Below are 12,500 nucleotides of genomic sequence, written 5' to 3' on the forward strand. Positions count from 1 at the left end.
CAACATGTTGCTCTGTAGGGAAGTCATCAATTTCCAAGAATATTTCAATTTCCAAGAAAACTTCAGGGAATATATGTCTCTATAGGAAATGCCTCATTTGCATAGTATAGCTCATTTGCATAGTATAACGTATTTGGTCTTACATATTATGTTGTTCTCAACAGACTTGCTGGAAAATATAAACATTATTCAAATAAGCATTAGTTTGCAGACCAATGAAAGTTGCCATACTTTATTTAACAAGACCCATCTCCTGTTTTCTATTAAATACGATCAGTCGTTGACGAGTGTCTTAAAATCGCTGACGAAACTGGAGTTTCATTTTCTTTTGTTTCATCATTTTCTCTACCCGGATCTTTACTGAAATCTATTGAAATCTGCAAATGCGTTTTAAATTTAATTTAAAATGAATCATAAAATGCGTAATCAATTGTGCAGATACGTTATATGTAGTGTTTTCTAGTGATATGTTTAGGCAAATGAATTCACTTGTTTCAAGAGATAAGAATTTGCACATTATTATTATTATTGACTTTAACTTGATTTCGTCTGCCATGGTGATTTCCAGAAAAAATCGGCGCGTCAAAAATTAAATCTGGCGCCCATAGTAAGTATTGGCTGTTGTTGTAGAGAAAGAGCGAGGCTCCCGGTTAAACATTTGGTAAGGAATGATTCATGTATATGCAATTTACAACATATTTTGTTGATTACCTCATTAATTGAGTGAAACAATAGTTACATGGATTTATCACATCGTCTGTGGATGTTTCTGTTGAAACTTAAAGTAGATAGAGATAGATCGAGGTTTCCGGCCTGCACGCGCATTTCAATAAGCGAGCGGGGTGACAGCGATTTAATTATGGGCAAGGGCGCACTTCCGTTAATTGAGAAAATGGCGAGTGTCTTACCTTGTCAATATCTATGTACATAGTCGAACTATCTATTTTTAAGAAGACGTTTTGTCGGAAGATTTTTATTGATTTAGTATGTGTATGCATTATAATAAAAAACGGGTAACTAAAAAAATATTTTAAAAAGTAAATAAATAAATAAAACATTGCCATCAAGCGCCTATGCTGAATACAGATACAAATAAACGTTACGTTTGGGGGTCTCTTCGCAAAAATAGCAACGCCATGTAAATCTTGTCTCGGTCGCAATTGTGGTTTTGCATATTGGCTGGTATTTGCTCAAAAAACGTCATGCGATTCAAAAAGAAATCTTCTAAATCGCCATGAAATAAATGTTGTATTGTGAGAAAGGGACTAATACACAGCGTGTTTTCCAATTGATGTAGTCATCAAACGTGCATAAATAGCTACTTAAAACCAAAAATGCTTTGCGTGAACCGTCCCGAGACGATTACCCCAGTTTTCGACAAGTATAATGTTTGTGACTTTGTATTGTGCCGTTGTGTTGGCACTTTGTCACTTGCTGTAAAAGACCTTGTATTGAGCATAAGAAAACACATACTCTGAATTGCGTCTCTGAAGTTGTCTTTGTGCACATTTAATCTAAAGGGATCTTTTCACGGCTTGGTATATTGACAAAATTGAAAAAGTTGTTTCAGATTCGCAAATTTTCGTTTTAGTTATGATATTTGTGAGGAAATAGTATAACTGAACATTTACCATAGTCTAATATAGCCATTATATGCATCTTTTGACGATTTAAAAACCTAAAAATTATAAAGTGTTGCAACGCGAAACGATTGAATATTTTGGAGAGTTCTGTTGTTGTCGTTTAAATTTACGAAACTACGAAGATTGCTTATATAAGATATAAAATACGTCCTGCATGAACACTCGGCAGAATAGCCGAGAGGGTTAATGCGTTTTTACTCCAGGACTCCAGGTGCGCGATACATTTTTTTCCTTTTTAAATTTTATTCTTGATTTTTCACTGGAGCTTTTAAGATTCAATGTTTACATTTATCAAAATAAAGCATTTAATGACTAACTTCAACATATGCCAAAATCTGTGAAAAATGCCCTTTAAGCTCAGATTGAATCATTCTTATGCGTTATGTTGAGTTGTAATTAGTGCTATGTATTGTATAGGCTATTGGCCAATTGTCCTCAGAAAAATCAAGCGGATGATACCACGATTTTATCTCCTGAAAATGTGTTTGGTGAATTAAAAAATCTACTTTCATTTGTTGTTAAATAAAAATATCCATATAATTACATATAGTAATGTTATATCATTATCCCTTGATAAAACTGTGGATTGTTTATCGTTTATATATTAAAGAGAATCGTTTAACTATAAATAATTTGATGTTCTAAATGTCCATATTTATAGAATACCCGAAGCGAAAATAGACGACCGGACAATACAATAATACGGTATACATCATTCGGAACTCGAATTATCCAGAGTAACAAGTAACTTTTTTCATTAATGCTTTTGTTTCATATAAATATTCACACATTGACAAAATATTTATGTTACCTTAGTTTTAATAACAATTTATAACGCGGGGTTATTTTTGCACCGAAATTAAATTAGCTGTAAATCCAGCGATAATTGACGTGCTTCAAATACAATCTTTTAACGATTCCTTGGAGTGCATTTGTATCGTTTATCATTTGATGTACGACTATCCAATACAATATTACTATTCCGCATTGGATTTACTCCCTTTGCCGCAGTAGCTGATCACTATAATCAACCAAGTATTGAAATGTAAAAAAAATACATCTGCTCGAGAAACACTTCACTTGCAACAATTTTGTGTATGATAGTCTGCAGTAATTAAAAATAAATAATAACGAGGTACTCGGGGGGGGGGGGGGGGGGGGGAGAAAAGTTTTGTGAGTATAGCAAACATCGTTCATACTAAGTTTCGAGGGTTTGTTAAAAGTGTTTTTGCTCTAAGGAGACACTTTCAACTGGACTAATAGGCTTGTGTCCAGCGTTTCATATCCAGGCTGTGTGAGATATTCTTGTTACTAAACGCTGTATTTCTTTTGTTATTTGTATGACCTCTTGCTAATGTAATCCAATATAAAAAGCAAAACACTTAACATAAAAACTAGATTAAAATTGGGTTCACAAAATTCGTCCCAACTTTGTGAGTGTAGTAAGCAAACAATGTAGATGTTGTGAAGCATTCTCACAGAATGCAGCCTCAAGCGCGAAAACACCTATCAGACTTCGACATGCACACAAACATATGCGTACAACTCAATTACTCCTATTTATTAAAGGTATAAAACTAAAACTTTACATATGTGTTCAGAGTTTCTATTGATAGTAACTATAATATAGCCATCCTCATGGCATCCTTAAATTCATAATAAGTGCGTAGAAAAGTGAAGTTAAGATGTGTGTGTTCAGTTAAAAAGTTCATAAGAGCTATGACACATTTTGCAATTAAGAAAACCAGGTTAACCCTTTCAGTGCGGGAACCGAATTTTGAAGGCCTTTGCAAACAGTTTGGATCCAGATGAGACGCCACAAAACGTGGCGTCTCATCAGGATCCAAACTGTTTGCTATTCTGATAATATTCTTTGAAAAAAATCGAAGAAAATGCTAATTTTAGAAATTCAGCAGACGACATTTTAGCAGACGACAAATTTCCCAGCATGCAAAGGGTTAACATTTGTGTGAAACGACTCTAAATTCTAGCTGACATGCAAACCAACACTGGGATTGCACTTGGGGCCTGTTGAGTCAAAGTCAATGTCACTGTTGCTGAAATAGAAAAACACTCCGCTTATAATTATTGCTCTAGTTTTGTTTGTGGGTAGCTTTACTTTCCGACCTAGGGTGGGATTTCAGTAAGTACTAATTTGATGAATGTCAAAGTGACCAAAATTGTGACTTTAGTTTCCATTGATATATTTCACTGTAATTGTGTCTGTAGGTAACTTATTTGCAAACATTGTTTATAATTGCAAATTTTATCAAATGTAATTAATATTTTTAATTAAAAGTTGAAAGTCTAGTTTATTGGCATTGTCACGTTACTGATTTTATATAGTTTTTGTGTTTAAGATAAATGCAACTATCTAACTTTCACAGATACTCAACTTCAAATACGACTTTGGGATCAACTTATCATATGACTGACAAAGCATATGCATTATATATAAAAGAGGGAACATAATCGAGTCCGCTGTCTAAAGACAGCTCTTGTTCGAGTTTGAAACCCTCATTTCTATGACTATATCATATTTTGTTGTGGCATTTTAAGGCACAAACACCCTGTAATACCGTCCACCCGCCCAATGTGCCTTGATTCGACCTCTAATTCTGTACGAGCGTCTCTTTTACACAAATTATTCGCCTACTGGGGACGAATAACATGGGAGAGAATTCCGGTGTAATCAATAAAATGTCAGAATAAAAAAGACGTAGATAACCTCTATAACTGAAAATTACAGTCGTGACTAATCGATGTTGAATAAATTGTAGATCGCTATTTCAGTTTTCTAGGGTTCATACCAATCGGTTTAGTCAACTACACATGAAAACAAAACACTCTGATTCTGATAAGTAACGTTAACACTCTAAAACGAATCGGAAACCTTCATCAAATCATCATCATCATTATATTATTCTTCTTCTTCTTCTCTTCTTATTCATCATCATCATTATCATTACATCATCATCATCATCATCATCATCATCATCATCATCATCATCATCATCATCATCATCATCATCATCATCATTGGAATATTGAAAAAACGACCAACCTTGCGAACGTAATTCATATATCCGTTTTTGCTACAAGCTCAAGTTATAAAATAAAGAAATTATACCCTCGTGATACGATAACTTTACTCTATCCTCAGACGCCGAGCTGGAAGCGTTTATTGTTAAGATTGTTCAGGCTACCAATCACGGCATCTCTGCGGTCCGCAACGTGTCAAGCTCGAACCCCAACTGGAGCTTCGGCCAGTCTATCTTCTTCGCTTCAACAGTTATTACCACTATAGGTAAGGGGGCTTTTTTTAGAACCTGGTCTTTTTTCTCTTTTAAGAAGTATTTAGCTGCAATATGTAATGGTCACATCATTTCTTGACTAGTCCATCTTTGACGTTTATAATAAGCGGTGGACACTTTCCTTGACGGTCCTTTGTCATCCTTTCACTTTAGTTATCAACATGAATAGCATATTTCATTGATCAGCGCAATTGTGTTTGAGTATTGCTTATTATAATTATTGAAATAAGTTAGATGACAAATATATGTTTGACCTTTATTGGTTGTGTAAAACAACGTTTGTGAGATCTCTGAGAGACCCACATGAAGGGAATTCGAATGAAAGAAATTTAATCAATAAATGTTCCTCTATAGTGGAATTAAAATAATTACTCACGCAACGGCAATATTAAACGCTTTATTCATTGTAGATGACAATAATTAGAACTACGATTAGGCAATGGTTTTCCGCGGCTCATTTAGTTTCAAGCTTTATCAAGTATCTACGGTTGACAACTCTCTCAAGCGTAATAAATACACGTGACTTTATTTACCTCCCTTCATGGTATGTCTTCGCTAGGAATGTCACCGTAATTAGTGCAACCCAGTATTTTGTTACAATTTATTTAGTCGATTCATCGGGTGTTTAAAGTGCCAGCCTATTCATTTGTGTATAGCAATCGCATCGTCCGTATGTCTTCCGCCCTTCTGTGCTTGAGGATATGATACTGTTCTTCCTGGAACCAGAATGTCTTTGGTTTGACCTCAATGAGTCTTAGGAATACTCTCAGTTGGGTTACAGTGGCGCCTGACGGAAATAATCCGCGGGGTACATTTTTTCTTAAACTATTCAAACAGTGCGCTTTTGAATATTTGTTATTTTTAACTATTCTTTAACTCCCCCGTGTTTGCTATTCCAGGTTACGGTCGGGTTACACCGTTGTCCGAAGTCGGCAAAGGTTTTTGCATCCTTTTCACACTGATCGGGATCCCTATGACGCTTGTTCTGTTTTCCGCGCTGGTCGAGCGTCTGATGATACCGATAGGCTGGTTTCAACAATGGCTAATCTCCAAGCTGGGACACCTGTACAAACTGTTTCACATAAAACTTTTTCACGTTGCCATCGTGGCCATTGTTTTAGTCGTTTTCTTTATGCTGATACCATCCGCTATTTATAGTTCACTGGAGACAAAATGGAATTACCTCGACAGTTTGTACTACTGTTTTATATCGCTGACCACTGTCGGGCTGGGCGATTTCATCCCGGGCGACAATCCGGACCAGGCACTGCGTCCCTTGTACAAAGTGGCCACTACTTGTGAGTACCGGAAGAGCTATACTCTATTTCCGTTTGAGGTTTATTTACATTGTTAAAGCAATCTTAGGAATTTATTAAAATTGTTGAGGAAAGGTACTTTTACACTTAATTAATATTATTTTCATAATATTTGTTATAATCATTTAAAAATAGTTTGAGCTATTATATATACCAAACACTGTGAAAAATTTCAAACGCGAAATAAAATTGCATTTAGTTATGAAAACCCCCATAGGTATAGTGCGAAAGTTTTGCCATCTTAAGTATTTTACCGCGTGGTAGCATCCAAGCTTGGTCTCGTTAGATTTTAATTACACGCATGTTTTATGTAAGTACATGTTCCGGTATAAGATGTTATTAGACAGGTATTATTACACATGGTTTCATTAAAAAACATAGCTTTTGGGAACAATATCACAATGATACGTAGTTATTGCTTTAAAAGTTTAATTTAAAAATGACTTGAGTTATCCATGGAGAAAACAAGATGTTCGTTTTACTTGACATTGTCATGACTTATATACATATTCATGTTTATATGTATTTAATATATTGTTTGCAAGGTTATCTGCTTCTGGGCCTGATCGCCATGATGGTTTTCCTGACGACCGTCTACGAAATACCGGAACTCAATCTCGGTTTCTTCCTGTTTCTGAAGAGCGACAATGACGACCCAGAGCGCATGCGCCTCACCAAGGCTCCTTGTGACCTCGACTCCTCTCAGAATTACGTTCGGCAAATCGACGACGACGGTTATGGGACCAGAAGTAGAGGTGCGGGCGCCGACGCAAACTACGACGGAGTGCCGAGCTTTCCAAGGCCACTAGCTACTAAAACTGAACCCGCTGACTTCCACTAGTGCAATACGAGAACGGGGAACAAAGACAACCGATTGTTTTATCGCGGTTTACTTAATGGTTGTGTCATTTTTCCAGTGCTAACAGAAGGTTATCATTTATGAACGTATAACTTACTTTAAATTTATATAAACGGATAATCGACAGTGTTTATAAATATTTTATTGTTTGGTTTGTGTGGTTGTGAAAATGTCTCTATTTTGTTTTCAATATATTAAATAAATCGTATTAAAAACTCTTTCATTAACATTAATGATACTTATTTTAGTTTTGCATGTTTAATTGTCGCTGTAATGCATCAAATATATGAGAACTTTCTTTCTTTCAGAAGTTTCAAGTGTTCGTTATGGGTAAAACAAATGAGTCGGGTGTGTTATTTTGCGTCATTAAATATGATACCAACATTATTTTTTGAATATTCGACCATAGTTTTTAAACTATTATTTGGCCAATTCGTTTAGGAGTCCATTAAACCGTCAATTACACAGTTCCAAACTGATCCTAAATGTCATAAGATGAATCGTCTTCACACAGTTCATGAGTGTTCATAAGCTTTTACAGTATTAACCCATTTATGCCCAGTGGACTCTCCCATCCTTCTAAATTGGATCAATTTATTTCCAAAATTAGGGATGTCAAGTATATTTATTTCTATATTTAGAAAATTTTAAAGAAATTCCTTTAAGCAAACAGCGCAGACCCAGATGAGACGCCGCATTATGCGGCGTCTCATCTGGGTCTACGCTGTTTGCAATGTCCTTTTTTCAGGACGCTAGACATGAATGGGTTAAATACAACCACGTAAACAGGAAAACGGCCGCTACGTGGCGACCATATTTTTAACGAGGCGGACTCTATTTCGATAGCATCTGAGGTATCAACTGTTTAGAACAAATGTGATGTTGAATATGCTACCGATGTAATTTTATTTGAGTGTTTACCCGAAAGTCTATGGCTATACATCACACTTATCCAAACTTTAAGCTGCTAGAGTGTTTACAACTTTTGTTTTATACATATAATATTATAGGGAGAAAACTGCTCTTGATCCTTGCTGTCATATTTTTCAGTTGAGCGAAAAATATGAATTCTTGAGTCTTCATAAGCTTTTTCCTTTTCACCCTTACTGGCGGTCTTGTCTTTATCGAAACGGAAACATATTTAAAATCGACATTACATCATACGTTTAATTATGCTGAGCAGGGAGATTTTTGAAATTTCGTGACTACTAGAGTTAGAGTGTTCACTACATCATAAATATCCGTTTTAGCTTAGCTCAGTGGCGCTAAACTACAATTGCAATGTGTCGAAATATCATTTGAAGAAATGTGCTTATCCATTTCTAATTTTATTTAGCAGAAAGGATTATTTCTTTTGAGTTCTCAAGCTTTTTCTGTAGACACACCAGAGGAACTGCTCCTGCCCTTGTGGTCGTTTATTTGTACGGAGCGGAACGATTAAAAAATTTGACTTGATTCAAAGATATATGTACACATACTCGGATATATTATTTGATTTTGGGGCATGCTATAAATATACCGTGTTTTCAAGGTTTGAAATACACCAAGATATGTGTTCTCTATCCTTTTGTTACTTTTTTTGCAACAGTTTTCTTTTTTTAATAGCCTTATTTTTTATAGGTTACGTTATTATAGTCTATGTTAGCATTGACAATGTATTTTGTTTTAACCTTGTCGTGATTCAACCTTTTAAGTACACCGTCTACACATGGTCGAAGAAATTAACGCTGTACTCTATTGCATATTTCGTTTCGTGTGGAGCCTTATACACAATCGCCCTCAACGATTTACTTCGTCATTGCTAAACTGGTTATTTTATTTCAAGATGGTTTCGTCCAGGTAATGGTCAAATGGGCAACTTTAATATATTTAAACTGAATAAGTAGATAAAACCTCCAAACTCTTCCACTTTGTGTGTGGTAGATGTGACTTATCTTTTAATAGCAGTATTAATAAAAAAGCAACACATTGCAAACACAACATGCCTACTTTTTGACGAGTTCGATTTTTTAGTGTTAGTCGGATAACCTAAAGCAAAGCTGTTTTTACGTATACAATATTTATGTAACATCAAACAAAAGCCAAAGCGACGGTGTTTACACGATTACAATACAGCGTATGCAGCACTGCAAGAACGTCATTTAATATGGCGTCCGTTTGACTAGAATGGTAACACGGATTACACTCGGAATTCTGGCGCCTTAAGCGTCGTGTTTTTGTTATGTTTTCCGCTAGAACGTTTCCTGTCCTTGTTTATGTGATGGATGTTACTTCCGCTATCTTCGTTGATCGCGAAATATAGGTCAAACCCACACCAGACATTGTAAGTCCAATACTGGACAGTAGGTTGCCTTCTGTCTCTGTAGAAATACCCGAATGCCTAGGATAATTACTCATTTTCGTTTTACTTCTTTACCTACAACGATATAGAAATCTCAGATTCATTTTTACTTGTTCAGTCGTGGTCACATTATACTCATGACCACGTGGTACACAAATAGTGTCCACGACGTGTTAAGTCGTTGAGAAAAAGTTACGTAAGACAAGTACACGAGATACATCGTCATGGCTACGAGTTACTGTTTCTTTGCAACGACATGATTAATAACGAAAATATGTTATTCACATGTCACTTCTATGCCAACGTTCAAAACTGCTGCGCACACATTTATTTACTTACAACTTTTTGTCCCACGGTTGCTAATTTTATCTGAAAATGTTAAAGCAATCGAGCATGCATAAGTGGTTTTTCAACTATTCGCGTACCATCTCTATTTTTCCCACTGGAATGTATATTTGTTTATAACAAATATTGCTTAATTGTTTGTTTTGCTTTTGTCGTTTTAATATTATATGGTAAGTTTCAAATAATTAATTATTGTATACCAAACCGTATTTAGGTATGTTACTAGCATAAGATACTAACAAGTTGATTTTACCAGTAAGTGTTTCATAAACTTTTTTATAAATTTAAATACAGTATGGATGAAGTAAAACCAAATTAATATAACAACAATGACAACAACTCATATAATATTTTATTTGCTATTTTTATATGATCAAATCAGTTTGGATATTCTGAAGGAAGTACTGAATAAAATTTTGCGATTGAAAAACATGCCCTTACATACCAAATGTGTCATTTCCTTATTGATTGCAATTGCACTTTATTTTACTTAATGCATCGTTTATCATTTCATGAGTGGAACAACAATACTTGATGAAACTATAAAAAGTGCGTAGAAAAGAATGTCGGCATGTATATATCATAAAAAAACAGCAAGAACATTTTATCAGAAAGCCCTACATTAAAGACGGGACTCATAAATAATAACTACTTCAGGAAGGGATATCAGAGTGATGTCGTCTTGCATTAGTCGCACTTTTTGATAAGAAAGCCTGGACCGATGATTGTTATAAAGCGTATACACCGGATTTCAAAGTGAGCGAAATCTTTAACCTACGCCCCCTTTTGTAACAGCCTCTACTAAAACCTCCCAAGTGCTTCCTCCATTTCGCCATCGTGATCTTCAAACTGAGACAACAACTTAAAGGTTTTAAAACAAAGAAACATTAAAACACCATGTTAACTTGTGTTCTTAACGGCTTTTGACAGTACAGAAAAAGATGAAATAAAAGAGTATTTTAAAATTATGTTAATAGTATTAATTTGATTTCAGAACTGAAAAGTACTTTCAAAAAACGTCATCACATAATTGTCAGAATATCGATACACAAGTTTCCTTCTTTTCATAGCTTGCAAAGATTTGCAGGGCACGGCCTGCTTAAGCGTGATCGTTTTCCTTATTTAGTATATTTGTCTCAACGTACCAATGCATGGGTATGTACATGAACGTCATGCCAATCGTTTTATCTATGTTCTAATTTCCGTGCTGAAGGTGTCAAAATAAGGGTATGACGCAAATTGTCCTGAATTCATTACTAATTCGACGAGAGAATTCACCAATGTGGGCTAAGTAGAAGTGATTTCATTGAATCTGAAGCACACAATACAACTAGTGTTTTGACATTAAACTGTAACTTATTACCGCGATGAGCGCAGGCGCATAACAGGGGATGTGTTGAGAGCATTGTAGAAATGAGATGTAATCGTATATCATACTATTATGCATTACAACGAGAGTTAAAAATGTGTATGTAATGCCATTTATCGCACTGTACCAACGTGTTGTTGCATACGGTCCATTCACATTTGCCAACAAGGATGAGGTCTCAAATTGTTTTTGAGCTTAAATGTCGTATATTCGATTTTGTATCATTTTGAATCAATACGCATACTGTATATGTATTTAATTTTCGTTAAATTATCAGTATCTTGCAAATTGGTAACATTATCTTTTCGTATGTATATATGCCGTGCATTTTAAATTCTCACTTCCAAAACATTACACTACATATTTCCTCACGCGGCAATTGTCAAAGATTACTTTTATACCATAAACGACTGACACAAGAGTCAAATATGCGACCAAATTAAATAAATAAAATCCATTCATTAAAACGAGTTTGGATAATAGACCTAACGCCAAGGCAGATAGTATGAACTTGTGGAATACATAATATTGTGTTTACTGATACAAAGGAATTCAAAACAATACACATACATAAAAATATTCTATTTTAAACCAAAGCAGACATGTCACGTTTGTTGTGTTGAACGAAAAACATGGTGTACGTGTTAAGTAACAATGGCTTATGTCTTCATACACAAATTATTTGTATTGATTCGTGTATGGGTATTGTTCTTTAAAAATCCCCTTTAAAATTGCATATGCGAAACTAAATGTATTTTGATGAGAATCAAGAACAGTGTCGAGTCCTTTAAACTAACTTACCATTCTCGGATTTTTCTTACATGTTTGTATGCGTACTTGCACATAAAACTTGATTCAGCTATAGCATTGTATAATGTGCTTAAGGCATGTGTTCATATTATGATACGAAACGAACTCGATTGGTTTAAGCAAAGCCACTTCATGTCAATGCTTTATGCGGAAACAAAGAAGAAAGATCAAGGATAGCTTGCAAAGAGACCCGACAGTGCGTCACATGCATAATTATTTGAAGTTTGTGGTTCAACGTGGGAAGATGTTTTATTTGAAGTGTATCGTATTTTGTGCTGCGATGGCGATTGTTAAAGGCAATGAAAAAGGTATGTTTCTTTTTGAATCATTACCAAGTTGTATCATCCTTTGGAATGTTCGAAATAATAACATTATGATTTGAATATAAGCCAGGCAGATTATTGTGTTTTAAAAGAAGATATTTTAACCAACTATTGAATTAATTAGTCAATTATTGTTGGAAAAATGATGTAAGAAAATAGAAAGTTCATAAAGTTCTTAGC

At 34.9% G+C, this 12,500-nt stretch overlaps 2 protein-coding genes across 5 annotated transcripts in view; both read left to right on the forward strand.

Annotated features, from left to right (window-relative positions):
* Positions 1–7,350, forward strand: part of LOC127874908 (potassium channel subfamily K member 1-like) — a 16,586-nt gene extending 9,236 nt beyond the window's left edge. For all 4 annotated transcript variants that reach the window (XM_052419595.1, XM_052419597.1, XM_052419598.1 and 1 more), the window contains exons 3-5: positions 4,807–4,950; positions 5,857–6,255; positions 6,819–7,350. In XM_052419595.1, the coding sequence (XP_052275555.1) occupies positions 4,807–4,950; positions 5,857–6,255; positions 6,819–7,114 (839 nt within the window). In that variant the 3' untranslated portion in view covers positions 7,115–7,350. The remainder of the gene's footprint in view (positions 1–4,806; positions 4,951–5,856; positions 6,256–6,818) is intronic.
* Positions 7,351–12,142: 4,792 nt separating this feature from the next.
* The window catches only part of LOC127872352 (uncharacterized), a 42,073-nt gene continuing 41,715 nt past the window's right edge, over positions 12,143–12,500 (forward strand). The window contains exon 1 of the mRNA XM_052415684.1: positions 12,143–12,305. Coding sequence (XP_052271644.1) covers positions 12,143–12,305 — 163 coding nt within the window. The remainder of the gene's footprint in view (positions 12,306–12,500) is intronic.

The sequence above is a fragment of the Dreissena polymorpha genome, chromosome 3, assembly GCF_020536995.1.
Source record: "Dreissena polymorpha isolate Duluth1 chromosome 3, UMN_Dpol_1.0, whole genome shotgun sequence".
NCBI lineage: Eukaryota > Metazoa > Mollusca > Bivalvia > Myida > Dreissenidae > Dreissena > Dreissena polymorpha.